Raw genomic sequence first — 16,506 nt, 5'->3', positions numbered from 1 at the left:
ATTGCGTATTGAATATTTACAAACACGCCTGTATTCGGTTATTTCAAGGGCGGTGACGAACGTCATATAGTATTTGGCCAAGGTCCCGACGCACAAAGTGTTCGTAACGTTACGACCTGTCGTAACTTTATAGTTTATCAAAGGCTTACGAGTGCGTGAGTTGCGTTTTACGCCGCACTCAGCAATATTCCAGCTATATGGCAGCGGTCAGTAAATAATCGAGTCTGGACAAGATAATCCAGTGATCAACAGCATGAGTCTCGACCTGCACAATTAGGAACCGATGACATGTGTCAACCAAGCCAGCAAGCCTGAACATCCGATCCCGTTAGTCGCCTCTTACGACAAGCATGGGTTACTGAAGGTCCATTCCAACCCGGACCTTCGCGGGTATCAAAGGCTTACGAATGTCGTAGCGCTACAAAGGATTTATGAATCGGGACCCAGATCACAAAAACAACAGAAAATAATGACCAACAAAGTTTTTCTGCATCTTTTAGTTTACGTATTCATAAAAAACAACACATACATTTTTTACATATATACATTTTTTCACTTGGAAACAAACAATGACTATTTACAAAGTGCGTGAACCTAATGAGGAAGAAGTGATGCAGGTCCACAACATCTCACGGTGCAATCCACGACACCACCATTCACTTTGATCTCCGTAAATCTGGGGTTCGAACCCATTATCAGTGAATCATGGTAGCCAGCCCCAATGAATGGCTAGTGAGTTCGGGACAGTTTTTTGGTTTGGATGAATCGTCGCAAAATTGAAATTTCATAACTTCATCATTCTGCCGACTTGAATGTTCGTTAACACAACATTCCTTATCTGAGGTATCCTTGTCAGCTGACGTTTGAACAGATGGCACGTCTCACCATTTGTTGGAGGAAATGGTACAGCCTTGTTTCACAACATATCGAGCACGTGTGCGTATGTTCCTAAGCCTCCTCCAGGCATAATCGTAAGTAAGGAGAGCTGACTGAACAGTTTTGTCGTGACTCTTGACTGTTTTGAATGTTGCCCTCCGCACGAAGACACTACAACCTTGAGACACAACTTTGTTTACTTGGGCTTTGACAATCTTGTTTCCAAAGAGACGAGTTTCCCAGTGGACACCGTCCGGAATATGGCGGCAGAGTGTGTTCAAGACCACGAACCTCCGCCCATTGCGGTTGACCTGAACACCGATCTCATAGAGTGCTGGTTTGTTATTCTTGGAGCTGAAGATTTTCTTGGTTCTGAATCCAGTTTTCATATCACCCCACCGTTTCTCCCACCTGTCTGCGTCTTGAGGCTGTGGGCGCCTAGGGGAGATACCTTTGACCCAGGGCGACCAGTCCATGTCCTTCAGGGCAAAATTGTCCTCGGGGATCTCCTCTCTCATCAGTAACGGTTTCTTGCTTGGTTTCTGTTTGAAAAAAGGATGGACAGATTCTTGTATTGACTGACATGCCCACAGCATTGACTCATATGCCCATTGTCCAATATGGTAAAACATTAACTGAGAGAGTGAGTGAGCGAGTAGAGATTTATACCTTTTACAAATGTTCAACCGCAATTTCAACTAATTTAAAGTTTTACCAAACTTATGAATGAAACCCTGGACTTAACGTAATGTGTCAATAAGGCTATCCAAACCCCACATACCCCTGTTGTAAATTTATTAATAAATAACCATGGCCCCGTTTCACAAAGCTATCGTAGCGCTACGACTATCGTACCTCCTATACTGTAACATAGACTTACGACAGTCGTAGCGCTACGATAGCTATGTGAACCGGGGCCCATGTTCGTACTGGTGATTATTACATAAACAAAAAGGGTTTTCTGTGTAGCTTATTGACAAAGAATATTCATATACATGCTGACTGTGGTATCTAATTACCTTAATACTTTTGGGCTTTGGTTTTCTGTTAGATGTCGGTTTTGATTTTCCAGTTTTGATTTTTGATGCAGGTTTTGGCAACACTGGATCAGCTTCTGCTTTCTTGCCGCGTGTGTTTGTCACCTTCGTCGACACAGGAACGGCAGCTGCTCCATCACGCAGGGCAGTAAACATTCCTTCCACATCTTTGCTCAGAGAACCGTCACCTCTGCGACTTCGGACCTCCTTCTCGTAGGCCTAAAGTAGTCGACAGATATGTTCAGATTTTCTTACAGGCTCATGGAAATTGACCATTATGGTAAGCATATTATTAAATATATATCTAACACACTTTACCCATTAACGGTTAAAAGATCAAGCGTAACACCTCTGTGATATGTAAATTTTACCCAATGTAAATGTAATTTTTTCCTGAGTGGCCAGTTTTGCTTCATAGCAATGTGTATTAGGTAGAATACACTACTCGTAACTGAATTACGAAATAGCTGATCCACAACATTCTAACAGATAACAGCAATAATGGAAGAAAGGAATCCATAAAGGTTATTCCCTAAAGATGAAGGGATGAATTTTTAGGTTGCATCAGGCATAACTGATGGAGAGCTGCGAGCCTACCTCCAACATATCTGCTCCCTGTTCCCGGTAACAGATGGCCATTAGGAGGTCAAACACGTTGGAGAAATCTTTGAGTTGAAGATAACGACCTCCCGACTGCTCAGAAATAGTAGTGTAGAATTCTATACCACCACCTCCACACTCAACACCGTAAATCTTCACTCCCTGCGGATAGAAAGTAAGATACAACATTGCTGAGAACACAAGAACGCATGATGCTATGTTTGAGAGAATGGTTGTTGTAGTTTGATAATTAAAATCTGTCGAAAAAGTCAACTCACCATGGTTGTCAACTTTTTCAGCTCTTTCCTCCAGTCTATCTTCTGTTTATTTTCCCTGAAACTTGGTGTGTGTGGTGGTTCATCCCCGATGAGGACCAAAGCCCGATTTGAGCCCGGCGTCCACGACAGTTTCTCGCCTACTTCTCGAAGAACGAGTTCGTAACATTCGCCTCCGTCTCCTCCACCCCCAGTGCTGCCAACGCTTTTAACGAATTTGCAGAGTTCGGCGACGTCAGTGGAAAAGTCGACATATTGAGTCGCACGATAACTATCACAGTAGTCACCGTGGGCGAAGACGGCAATTCTGATGGCGGGGATGTCAGCCTGGAGTCGCTGTATCATGTCCTGGAGGCGACCTCGGACTTCAGCTAAACAGCCAGACATAGAGCCGGTTGTGTCAAAGGAGAAGACAATCTCCGGAAGTCCACCAGGAGGAAGCAAAACCATGTTGAATCTGTGGACAAATTCAACACAATTGAAGACCACGTACACAAGAAATGTTACTTTTGAAATTGCTACGCTTATTATACAACTATTATGCGTTGGCGATAACCATTAAATATTGTTTGCTTTGTTTCTGTCTATTCCTAAAGTGTAAAACTATTCCAGAGTTGATAATTAATGCTCACAGTATCAGCCACAATCAATCTGATTGATCAATCATCATCCTTCGCGTACGTAATATGCATATTCAGACAAATCCCAATCAGTATGGTGTGCGACTAAGACATTGGACTTCACAGAATCAGACATTACAGTTGTGGGGGTCGTATCACAAGTTAATACTAACTTTAATAGGTTGGGTAGGCGGTTTTAAAATTTATCAACGAGCGAGACCACTCCCGTGAAATCAGCAGTAAGACATGTATCAATGACAGTTTCCAGGTATGTGTTTAACGTTCTTACAGCCCATGTCATTTCATATAAAGACGAAAGTTTACACGGTAACTATGACAAAACTTCCTTCCAGGGTTTGGCGATAGCACAATGCATATTGAATTGGTATTTATGTTGATTTTTTTGTCAAACAGCAACATTAAATATATAGTTAGTATATTGTAAAATTGTGTTACCTGTTGAAACCAGGTTGTTGTATTAGAGAGGTGTACTTCGGGCACAGCTCTTTCACTGTCCTTTAACTGTGTATAGATACGTCTATAGCAGTAGACTGGCCTTACTCAGCCGCCTGACGGCTTTTATACTGGCTGAAACGTGAATATCACATGACGTAGCCAGGATTGAAGCAGGCACAGACTTGCCTGTCCGTGTTCACAAACGAATCGATGAATTAGAAATAAACATGTTCCCAACCTCACACAGCTCTGTCTCGCTCAAACACATCGTCTACTCCATGTTCCCTACACTGGCCGAACAACATAGCTTGTATGTGTAAGATATGAAAGAGTGCTGTGTGGAGTTTGTAAATAGTTCCTGACGTCACTGCTTCGCGGAATATTTAGCGATTGCATTTGGACTCCGCTGATAAATGTCTATTGCCTAATCAGCGATTTTACAGCCAGCAATGGTGATGTTTGGTCGGTGACGGACTTGATTTTTCCGAGAGAGTTAGTGGTTGACGTAAACTTGATCCTGCTACTGGTACGCAATGGAATATCATTACTGAGATTAAATATTTCTAAATACATATGAAGTCGACCAGATATTTTATCGCGAGGAAATGCTCGTTAAATTATGAGTATCTAGAAGATTACTTCGTGTTGAGAATGGTTTAAAGATGAATAAAACATTTACCTATGTAGTTGTACATTCATAAGGGTAGTTTGAGGAATTTACAGTGAATTTATTCATATGTCTTGTTATATTTCTGACCCCTCCTCTCAACACCCTTTCCCCCAACCACCACTGCACACACGCACGCCCGCACACACTAAGATATAGTATGACTGCACATACTATATTTTAACGGTTCTTCAGCCCCGAGCAAAGCCACATTTGTTTTGACTGTTCATTAATTAATTCGACATTAATGTTGTATTTTAAGCGTTTCTCTGCCCAGGACAATTTCACAATGCTTGGCTCTACCTTCAACAGTAACACGTATTTGAACCTTTCTTCAGCCCCGAACAATATATAATATCACATAGTTAGACTGCACATTCAACAGTAACACATTGTATTTGAACCTTTCTTCAGCCCCGAACAATATATAATATCACATAGTTAGACTGCACATTCAACAGTTATAACATTTGTATTTTAAGGGTTCTTCAGCCCTAAGCAAGGGTACATCGTTTGACTTTCGTAGCTTTATATTAAACAGCAATTGTTATAAGACTGCACAAAAATGGAAAGGAAATTAACAGCAGAATGCACATGCGAATTGTGAAAACCATGTGCAGTGACAATGACTACAAGAAGTCAAACGTTAGTCAACATTATGCCATACGTTCGTCTACCTTTGGAAGAGTTAAAATCGCAACATCGACATAGGGTCTTGAAGATTCCCAATCTGTAGTTGCGCGTTATTTCAACGTACATCAGAGCACCGAGTATATGAAAACAATCCTTTGTGAAAAATTCTTGGTATAAAGTCCATTTTACTGATATAGTTATTTATTTGACAAGACTAACATCAAAGATTTAAAAAAGAAAAAAACATGAAGAAATCGTATATAATGACAGATTAATTTTAATAATTGATGTTTGATCTTTTAAACGAAGCAGAAGAAGAAAAGTATTTTACGAATGTTTCACACATTTTACTATGTCAGGCCTATATGGCCTATGAGACACACATATCATTAAAAGTCAAGCATACATTAAAATGTATGGATATAAAATATGGCTTGAATGAAAAGAGAATCTATTTACCCACATGATGCATCATTATCCTAATAAGAGTTACTACAATGCACACGAACAGACGACTGTGGCAATGAACATCAGACAATAGCGGTAGGCGTAGACGATCTCATGTCATCATGTGATGCATGATGTAACTTATAACTTATAATGTTAATTGTAGTCATTTCGCATGGTTTTTATATCAACATTTCAATACATCATTATGTCATAAGACCATTGTACATTTGTTTTATGTATGACAATGAAAAACTAAAATACTGATAAAAATATTGTTCTTTTGTGCATTTTTTATTTGAAAATAAAAATGGGACTTTTTACCGAGGACTTTTTTACCGAACACCAGAGCTCCATATCCTGTATATACATGGGATCGGTATACCCGAATCAATTCAACCAGCGATCATCCGAGAAGCAGTAGACCAAAAGTTACCTCCCCTGCACAAGAAAACCGCGTCATGCCAGATTGAATGAAAGAACATAAAATGTTCGTATAATACGCGATTGTTGATGTGTATCTTTGCACCGTTTTCTGTTTGCACTTTGCGGCTTAAATCTAAACAGAGTCAAATTGGTGGGGGGTGGAAAACGTCTGAAATGGACAGTCATGCTTTGTACTGCTGTAACACTACTTAGTATAGTATGACCAGAAATTATTGAGAATTTTAGGAATATGTTTAATTGGATTTCTAGTATAAACAACCTTGACTATCAACTATCAAGTGCTTGGTTTCATTCGAGAGATACAACTCCGTTAATCCTTTTTCATTAGTTTGTGAAGAGTTATCCCCCTTTGTTTACTTGCTAGCAGACGACATTTTCAGTGATCCTCAGTATGGATGATTTATAGAAGAGGAAGTTGATTTTAGAGTATTATAACGAAGACATCAGATCAGCTAAAGTGATTTCAAGTAGAACAGGCATCCTTTGTCCACTGTTTATCGTGTTTTGAAAAATATTGCAAATGGATATGGCATTGAGCACCAGGGAGGCGCAGGTAGGCCCAGCAAATTGACTGTCGGTGACAGGAGGCGGCTTGGTATTCTTGTTTCTAAAAACAAACGAAGGAGTTTAGAAAACTTAAGGCTGGATATGATTGATAGAGGAACTGTGGCTGTCTGTAAGGAGACAATTAGAACTGAGCTGCATGCAATGGGTTGGCAGAAAAGTCGAGGAATTCCAGCACCGATCATGAAACCTGAACAAAAGGAGCGAAGGTTGAACTGGTGCTTACAGCATAGAAATTTTAACTGGGACAATGTGGTTTTCTCAGATGAAAGTTCTGTGTGCCTTTTTCCTGATAAACTGAAATTCTGGACCAAACAAACTGGAAATACCTTTGTATCAGCGCCCAAAGTACAGTCCGAAATTTAACGTGTGGGGTGTCATATCTGTGTTAGGGGCAACGCCCCTCTGTGTATTTGAAGGGAATATGAACAGTGAGCGATACACAGATAATCTCGAGGGACATGTACTTCCATCTGCTCATGTGTTCTATGGATATTTTTTGATTTTCCAGCAGGACAACGACTCAAAACATCGTTCAAAGCATTCACAGGCCTGGTTTCGGACCCAAAATATGACATTATTAGATTGGCTAAGCTATAGCCCTGACCTAAATCCAATAGAAAACGTTTGGGACTTATGAAGGAAAGTGTCAATAAGAAAAATCTGACAAATATTGCTGAAATGAAAGAAGAGGTGATCCGATATTGGGATAGCATGGACCACGACTTTCTAACTTCTTTGATCAGTAGTATGCCCCGCCGCATTGAAGCCTGCATTGCTGCCCATGATGACTTGACAAAATACTAACTGTTCACCTGTCTTTGAATCTGGAGTTATGCTCTGCTAATATTCACATTTAATACGTGAGTAATGAGTGAAAAAAAAAATATACAATCTTTAAATTCTCAATAATTTTTGGTTGTGCTGGTAATTTTGTACTGGATTTCCAAGCTCGATACATATCAACACAAAGAGGGACCATGATACATCATGCAATCAAGGAAGGATTGAACTTTAGCAATCTCACGAGAACGAAGTTCAATTTTTATCAAAAAGTTTGATTTTGATTTTTCAACTTGATTTTCATCCTTGATCCATGAGACATTTGTTACTAAACGAGTTGAAAATAGACCTAATCACATGTCTTTCTTCAAAGGTTCAGAGCTCTTTTTTATAAAATAGACAACAAATAATATATTTTTATGAATTTGCTTGGAAATCACACGTGAAAACTGGACTTTAACATAGATAACACTTAGTGAAATGTTGGGATAGGCCATTCAGGTATGAAGTACGCATCCTTATGGCCACCAGTTGTACTTCCCTTTTTCTAGCCTTTCCTCATGCATAGGCCGAGAATTGCTTTACCCATGGTCAAAATTAGAACTAAAATTTGGCCTAGACATTTCCAGTATGGCGGCGTTTCCATGTCGTTCAATGATGCTCAAACACCATCCACTTATTTACCTATCTGAGATAGAAACTGAAGAGACGAGTGAAACCTCTTCCGTAACCTCTCGTACGGATTTATTTATATAGATGTAAAGGGACAAATACTAGCTGTCCAAAAGATTCTATAATGAGAGGGATGACTTCAATTTTCAAATAATAGACTTTACCTTTATTTTGAGCTATGTTACACAAGACTCCAGTCTTATGGTGTCCATATTTCACAATGTTTGACATATCATCACTGTTTGAATAAGACTCATAATGCATCATTATGATAGAGCTGGCATCGTTAGTGGATTCGAAATTTCCAAACATGTGTATGGGAATGGTTCCATTTAAGTTGGTATCGATTCCTTTCATCGATTAGTGTAGTGAAGAAAAATATTTGAAAAAATGTGCCATATTTACTTTGCGGATAAACTACTTCCTTCAAATTATTTTAGCACATATATAAAATATTTTCTCCATTGTTTCATTGCATTCATTTACTGTATCAGATCCAGTAAGCAGACGTAGGGACATCCATAAACTCAGACCTACCTTATTCTTGTTCAGTTGATGCTTATCATTCAGGTTAAAGGGTTATATCACTCGCGTCAGCTTAAGGTGGACGGAAAGCCCAATTTGTGTCAGTTCGTCGACGTTTAAGAAACCTTTCCATTACTAATTACTATACTGACTGTATATGTATGCACACGCTAATAATAACGTCAAACATCTACATTGAGATTCAGCTGATGGTTTGGGTTTTCTTGGTTATATTACGACAGGTCAGACAAAACGTGAGGGTTTGAGAACTTAAACCCTTTTGTTGGTAAACCACGAGTCCGGATACGACCAGATGATCCTGGCACAGGAAAGTGACCATCTGTTCGCAGTGTGAACATTAAACAATCTTCATTGATCAACATCTTATAGGACAGCTTCTTTGGATATCTTCTTTTGTATTTGGTATACACGATGTTTCGGGTTTAAGAGTGAGTGAGTTGAGTTTTACGCCGCTTTTAGCAATATTCCAGCAATATCACGGCGGGGGACACGGGAAATGGGCTTCACACATTGTGCCCATGTGGGGAATCTAACCCGAGCGAACGCTACACCACTCGGCTACTCCAACGCCCGGAGGGGCAGAAGAAGAAGAAAACGTATCCCCGAAATGTCATGTTTAACAAATAAGGAAGATGCCAACCAAAACATATTTGTTCAACACTTCTGAGTGCCCTTCAAATGCAACATCTTGTAGTTGAAATCTGAATGCACTTAAGGGCTAGATATGCTTTTACTAGTTTTCAGCGTTGTTTCTAATATGTTGTCACTGAAAGATCAGTTGACAAATTGAATAATAGGGTTGCCTCTAATATTCTTTTTATGTCTTTAATGAAACAATTCATTCACGGCTAACTGAGAGGCCTTAGGTCCATAGTTTAACATATAAGATAACATGCAAGATAAGGATGTTTTTTCAAACTAATAATGCATAATATCTGTCTACGTATACTGTAATACTTTGTATAAATGTAACGTTTGATGTTGAAATGTATTAAGTGCCATTCGTATTAGTTATATATACTTCTTTGGAATAAATTCGTTTCCTCCTTTTTGCGATGGAGATTACACACAAAATGATGCGTGTAAGGTATCAAGACACACACATATTGTTAACACACATATTGTTATACTTTTGAACAAATCAGAAATATGCAAAAAAGAGAATTTCTCTCTCTCTTTCTCTCTCTCTCTATATACACACACATATTATATATATTTAGTCTTTTATATATAAATGATATATAGATGTAAATATGCATTATACACATACGCACACATATATAAATAATTATGTATGCATGTTATTCTATATTTTATAGCTTAGTTAAATTTTATACCTTACATTTTGAGTCCTTGTTAGCTGATATCAGTTTGCAGATGGCGTGTTTACGTAAACATATATTCCGCTCGTGTGTTAGTGTTTGGTATAATGATAGGAGTGACTGTTGCTTAGTGTCACGGTGCCCTTAGTGTCCGCTAAACGAGACGAGGTCAACTGGAGGTCTTTATTTTGTACGATAACACAGTTTGTAAGAATATATAGTCAAGGAAAATACACTTTATGAAGGTGGTTTGTTTTATTAGTTCCTGTTCTAACATTGCACATGGTTCACAAGGGGAAAATGCATGCATGAGTGAGTTTCATAAACAACTGTAACATAAACAATGACATATGTACAATTTTCACATAACAATATAAAATAACGTTTATAAGTCTCTTTCATTCGTTGGGACACACTTCTCGCGTAAAACATCATGGACTCACAAAATAATACGAGACTGAATCTCGATGTTTTTGGAACATAATGCCAAACATATGGCATCTCATATCTCAGAAGTAGAAAGAATGCCCTTTGATATATGGCATCTTAAGAAAAACGTCCATTTATCAAGTCTATTTAAATATGCCATAGAATGTGTTCAAAAGCATTCTATATTTTGTCTGATGAAATTGTGCTGCCTTGTTTGTAAACATGTCGAGCAGTAGATCGTGCCCTCCTCAAACGCCTCCAAGCATAGTCATAGGACTTCATCATTGCGGCTGTTTTGACTTGACCTGATGCTCTTCTGTACACCAACCTCCGCACAAAGACACTGCAGTTCTGAGACACAACATTGTTCACCTGAGCTCTGACAATTTTATTTCCAAGGAGTCTTGTTTCCCAGTTCACATTATCAGGAATGTGGTGACAGAACTTGCTGAAAACGACACACCTACGACCAAACCTGGTGGTCTGAACACTGATCTCATAGAGAGCTGGCTTATTGTTCTGGGACTTGAAGACGGTCTTCTTCCTGAATCCAGGGTTGGCACCCCGTCTCTTAGCCCATTGTGTTTCCTGTTTGAGGGGAACGTTAGGGGAGATAACTTTAACCCAGGGCGACCAGTCCATGTCTCTTAAGCTGAAGTTATTCTCGAAGACTTCCTCTCTTCTCAGAAGAGGTGTCACGAACTTTGTTGGTTTCTGAAAAAATACATTATGTACATATATTATCGATTCTTTTAGAACGGGTAATACCACAGTAGTGGTAAAAGCGATCGTTATCAGTTATATTTTTCAAAGCAAATGAATATTATAATATAATGTCATTATTATTTGAAACAGACATCGATAAAATATACCTTCAGTGATTTTGTTCCTGGTCTCCTGATAGATTTAGGCTTGGCCTTTCTAATTCCTGTGAAGGATGTAGTTTTCTTTAATGTGGGGACCGTCACATCTTTCTTACTGCAACCAGTTGTGGTCTTCTTTGACGATGGAAGGGAGGCTACTCCATCACGTAGCGATGTAAACATTTTTTCCATGTCCTTGCTGAGGGCGCCTTCAGCACAACGACCTCGGACCTCTTTCTCGTAGACCTGAAATGACATATACAAATGTTAAAACAGGAAAACATATTTGTCAAGGAAAGTACACTTAATTAATGATGAGAAATATTTAGGTTGTGTTTTCAAATTGAGCGTAGGGCGAACTTACATCAAACATGTCTGCTCCATGTTCCCTGTAGCAGATGGCCATGAGGAAATCAAAGACATTGGAGAAGCTGTCAAGTTGAAGATGGCGCCCTCCTGTCTCCTGTGACATTCTCTTGTAGAATTCCATGGTGCCAGATCCACGCTCTACCCCATATATCTTCACTCCCTGGAAATGATTAAGATGGATTTTGATATAAGTGACATGATGAAGTTTTTGGCGTATAATATACAAGTGGTAATTACGACGCAAAATGCATTTCAGCACTGGGTTGATCATTTGAATGCGTGTATTTCGTTTTGTTGAAACTTTTACTTGTCTACATAGACCTTCGGCTCACCATTTTATTGAGGGTTTGAATCTCTTCCCTCCAATCTATCCTGAGTTTGTTGTCGGAGTAGTCTGGCTCATGGGGGTTGGCGTCGCCAATCATGACGAGGGCACGATTTGATCCTGGTGTCCATGACAACTCCTCCCCCACTTGTCTGAGAACGAGCTCGTAACATTCGTCGGAGTCTCCGCCTCCAGTGCTACTGACGTTATTGACAAAGTCACAAAGTTCCTTGACATTAGTGGAGAAGTCGATCCACTTTGTGACATAGTTGTGTTTGTCACAGTAGTCACCGTGTGCGAAGACGGCCATTCTGATGGCGGGGATGTCAGCCTGGAGTCGCTGTATCATGTCCTGGAGTCGACCTCGGACAGAGGCCAGACAACTGCTCATAGAGCCGGTTGTGTCGAAGGAAAAGACAATCTCTGGAAGTCCACCAGGAGGAAGCAAAGCCATGTTGAATCTGTTGGGAAAAGTCAAAACATCTGATTTCAGTCATTCACTGTGTATATATGTTCAATAAAAAGAATACATTTAAATGATGGACGAATTCATTTTCAAATGAACAGTAGTATACCATAATTACTTTGATCATTACCTTCATCTTACCGACTAGATAATAATGTAGTATGTATATGGAGTAGCGATGCTCATGTAGTTGGACCCAGTTGTGTATGGAAATGATTAATAGCATATAGTTAATAGCTTCCTCAAATTACCTGGTTTGAATAGTGAAGGAAAATATTCAGCGCTTGCGCTATATTTCTTCGCTGCTATAAAGTGTAGCTTATATATACCGAAGCCTGTCAGCTGTAGTAATGTGAGTAGACTGATCTTACTCAGCCAGCCCGCTAGCTTTTATACTGGCTGGGGGACGATCAATGGGAACTCGCTGAGGCTTGTTGTGGCTGGCGTGTTTAGACCTGTTCTGTGGTTGTGTTTTGAGGATCAGACAATGTTCATGTCTAAGCGTTTCAACATGTGCATGTTTCGCAAAACAAACGAAACGAGCTGTTTGATTAGTTGAGGATAGAAACATATTCGGGAATTAGTACCACACGTTTGACTCAGGAAATGTGCTGTCATTGAATGTGACTTATGCAGAATCGACAAACGTGAAACGTGCGTTCAGAAACAAATGAACATACTCTCTCAAATACGTTGTAGACGTTAAATCTCCTCACACTGTGTCGGATAAATTTTTTCGTCGTAAACGGGATGTAGCGGCAATGTGTAGAGTTCGTATATTTTGTGATGACATCATTGCTTCGCGGAAGCCTTCACTTGCCAGGCAGAATGTCGACAATATTTTCCGTAAAATATGTATGAATATTGCAGATGTTTCTTTTACAGTTTGCGAGTTTCCCGGAGAGAGTCCCTCATTTGCAGGTGCAAGATTATAGGGTGGCCCAAACGAATACATTGTTTTGCACAAACTATATTGCCAAGGAAAACTCACGTTTTCAATATTTATCTGTTCCCAGTTTTTATGACCCACTGTTTCACAAATCGAACCACTTTCTCCTTTTTATACTTTGACAGACCGACAGTACTTATAAGACAGCCACTATGTTTCCTGTGAAAACGTTTTGGATAAATCACCTAAAACCAATTCAAAATAGCACGACTGGCCAGTTTTCATTGCATATGGTATTACATTTGTGAGTGTTTGCGATATTGAGCGCAAATTGTACAACCCTGGCCAGTTTAAATGAGAAAGAGAAAAAACAGGAAATTAGTTTCGTCATTATTCGTGTTTATTCATATATATGCTGAACATCCATGCATGTTTTACAAAATGTCTACACATTATTTTCATGTAAGATAATATCGTATCTCCATACTGAAAGTAGAAGCAACTGACAGCAATTGAACTGATAGTGAAAAGATTTTTCAATGGAACAGTTACAAAACGTAAGATAATGGATTTTGTTTTTTGTATTTTAGAATGGTACAAGAAGTAAATGTGAAGAAGAAAAAGGGGAAAAGAAGATTCTGAATAAGAATAGACATATATGTTTATAATATATAACAAATTGTTAGATATATTTACATTGCTAATAGTTGAATTTTATTCTTGATGGATATACGTGAACGTTAGAGTGTGATGTGATGTGTATTTCTGTTTTTGATTTAAAGTGAAAAAACTAAAAGACACAGCATTGATCTGCAATTGTATAATGACGACATGTATTGCACTGAAGTAAATAAGTATAGACTGTGCCATTGCAACATAGTTGCTGAAAAAAATCATCTTATCATCAGAATTACATGATATTGAGAAAGGATCATTATTTGGTCTAAACCCAGTCTGTTGTGTTAACATATGGCGGAGAGTAATAATAACATGTCCCCGACAGAGAAAATAACATTGAAAATACCCAGCGCTACTTTGCACGCACTGTGCAAAATGTCCACAGTGTTTAATGTTTGATGACGAGTGCGATTACATAATATATATAATAAAACACCAACTGGTATATTGCACAAATGTAGTTGATGCATGGAATATTCTTTATGAGCATCTATTTGATACATTAAGCATCGAACAGTGCATGTGTATTGAAGACCATGCAGATGACTAATTCTGCTATTACTGAGCGGTATAACCCCCATTGTAGAGAATATATGCCTTGACAGTTGGGCTGAATAGGCAGCACGTGTATGAGGCGACATAAGCTCCAGGGGCCTGCGATCACTACTTTATTTATAGACAGTGATCTATAGGCAGTGACTTATTTCTTACCAGGGTCAGGTAAATATGAAACATAGGTTTTCTTTATATATCCATTCATTTCTTACCAGGATCACGTAAATATGAAACATAGGTTTTCTTTATATTTTTATTCATTCATTCATTCATTCATTCATTCATTCATTCATTCATTCATTTATTCATTCATTCTTGCTACAATGATAAAGTTCTCATCGTGTATTGATAATATTTCACATATTGCTGTGTAACATCAGTAAACATGATACCAGTTAACACTTATTATGTTCACACGAACGTAGAACATGTAAAGGAGAACATGTGATTCAAGAACAGTGGTCATGACCTTTGGGAAATATCTCTCAAACGCGATGTTTCCGTTCATTGCTCCTCACACGTGCGTCTAGGTTTCGGTTTCATTGAGTAGCACAGTGTAGTGTAGCGAGTTTAGAAGGAATGTGTGACGTTTATACTTCGCGGATTGTTATGCTCGGCAAGCAGTTTTGCCGGATGGCCCGCCACACAACTCTCTGAATGCTGTGTTGTCAACACCAAAACACATGGTATATCGTTATCAGTTTTCAAAGGCAATACGTCCCTATGACCAAGATAGGAATAACAAAATAACAGCAAATATTGGTTAAACTGATGACTTATTATGGGAAATACATCCTAAAACTTAACCTAAAGCGTAAATATAACACACAGTTATTCCTTTATTATTTCATAACAATCATTTTACTGTACAAGGTTATCTAGTGTGACCTAAAACATCCACTAAATGCATATTAATTCGAGTTGTATTAAGGTGTAGCTTATTGTTAAGTTTAGTAGATTTTAAGAGTTGTTCAACTGCATATCAACTGAAGATGGGAAGTAATGTCCTCCGGTTTGTCGACGTTTACATATGTGCTGTGAAAACATTTTATTACTGTAAAAGTTTAGATTCCTATGATGTACGAATAGCATTTAATTCCCGTTCATCCAGATGACTATGTGGTGTGGAAAATGTTTCAGCTATTGTCTGTTCTTGATGTTGGTACCCGTGAATGTCCGGGTTAGAGTATTGATCTTCAGTAACCCATGCTTGTCGTAAGAGGCGACTAACGGGGTAGTCTGGCTTGCTGACTTGGTTGACACATGTCATCGGTTCCCCATAGCGCAGATCGATGTTCATGCTGTTGATCACTGAATTGTCTGGTCAAGACTCGATTATTTACAGACCGCCGCCATATAGCTGGAATATTGCTGAGTGCGGCGTAAAACTAAACTCACTCACTCGTTGTGATGGTTTAATAACAGCTTGTCATCTCATTGTGGTAGGTATATGATATCTACTGTTTACTGACTCAATAATGCCGAGCTCTAAGCAGGGACCAAGTACCATGTTTAAACGTCGAACCCGCAACCTTCCGCTGTCCGGGCGGACGCTGTTACCACTACACCATGGAGGCGGTCTACTGTTTGGGTCAAAGACACGAGCATGAATACAGACGAATGGTGATAATCGGGACAAATCATGATTCAACAACTACAGAATCCACTCAGGGACCCAAATTCACTAATGACTAAAACAATGATTGCAGTGATCCAACCTCTGTAGTCGAACATGACAGCATCTTTGGGTTAACAATACTGTATAAAGCCCTATATGTTGCTAAGAGATATATTGCTAGAAATATGAATCCCAAAGGCGACATTTCATTGTAATTGTAGTGCCTGAGCCAACAGATATAAGAAAGTGAAGGGTTGATTTGGGGCTTGTAATTTGTCGCTTTAGGTCAAAGTAACAAAATCCTCTATAGGTGACAGAATGGACAAAAGACGAACGACGGTCCCCAGATTGGGCTCCGTATCATGCCGT

The 16,506-nt window shown here is 39.0% G+C and overlaps 2 protein-coding genes across 2 annotated transcripts; both read right to left on the bottom strand.

Annotated features, from left to right (window-relative positions):
- Positions 1-556: 556 nt before the first annotated feature.
- On the bottom strand, positions 557-3,962 carry LOC124275380. Its single transcript, XM_046710910.1, has 5 exons — positions 3,865-3,962; positions 2,792-3,245; positions 2,511-2,675; positions 1,896-2,132; positions 557-1,418 (listed from the first exon to the last, which is right to left on the bottom strand). The coding sequence occupies exons 2-5, from the start codon at positions 3,236-3,238 to the stop codon at positions 882-884; spliced, it is 1,386 nt and encodes a 461-aa protein (XP_046566866.1). The 5' UTR covers positions 3,239-3,245; positions 3,865-3,962; the 3' UTR covers positions 557-881.
- Positions 3,963-10,166: 6,204 nt separating this feature from the next.
- LOC124275377 lies at positions 10,167-12,748 on the bottom strand. The gene is made up of 5 exons (XM_046710906.1): positions 12,649-12,748; positions 11,939-12,392; positions 11,602-11,766; positions 11,247-11,483; positions 10,167-11,088 (listed from the first exon to the last, which is right to left on the bottom strand). The coding sequence occupies exons 2-5, from the start codon at positions 12,383-12,385 to the stop codon at positions 10,555-10,557; spliced, it is 1,383 nt and encodes a 460-aa protein (XP_046566862.1). The 5' UTR covers positions 12,386-12,392; positions 12,649-12,748; the 3' UTR covers positions 10,167-10,554.
- Between the last annotated feature and the right edge of the window lie 3,758 nt (positions 12,749-16,506).

Source organism: Haliotis rubra, unplaced genomic scaffold, assembly GCF_003918875.1.
Source record: "Haliotis rubra isolate DU_JTF1 unplaced genomic scaffold, ASM391887v1 Scf2, whole genome shotgun sequence".
In the NCBI taxonomy this organism is placed as follows: Eukaryota; Metazoa; Mollusca; class Gastropoda; order Lepetellida; family Haliotidae; genus Haliotis; species Haliotis rubra.
This window is presented reverse-complemented; position numbering and strand designations above follow the sequence as displayed.

What these genes read in the sequence shown, in the direction of transcription:
- LOC124275377 (XM_046710906.1), bottom strand. Translation starts at nt 12,385, where the DNA reads ATGGCTTTGCTTCCTCCTGGTGGACTTCCAGAGATTGTCTTTTCCTTC. An exon ending in ATGGAGCAGACATGTTTGAT is followed by an intron (nt 11,484 to 11,601) that starts GTAAGTTCGCCC and finishes ATGTCATTTCAG; the next exon opens with GTCTACGAGAAAGAGGTCCG. An exon ending in CAGGAACAAAATCACTGAAG is followed by an intron (nt 11,089 to 11,246) that starts GTATATTTTATC and finishes GTATTTTTTCAG; the next exon opens with AAACCAACAAAGTTCGTGAC.
- LOC124275380 (XM_046710910.1), bottom strand. Translation starts at nt 3,238, where the DNA reads ATGGTTTTGCTTCCTCCTGGTGGACTTCCGGAGATTGTCTTCTCCTTT. An exon ending in TGAAAAAGTTGACAACCATG is followed by an intron (nt 2,676 to 2,791) that starts GTGAGTTGACTT and finishes TTCTATCCGCAG; the next exon opens with GGAGTGAAGATTTACGGTGT. An exon ending in AGGGAGCAGATATGTTGGAG is followed by an intron (nt 2,133 to 2,510) that starts GTAGGCTCGCAG and finishes CGACTACTTTAG; the next exon opens with GCCTACGAGAAGGAGGTCCG.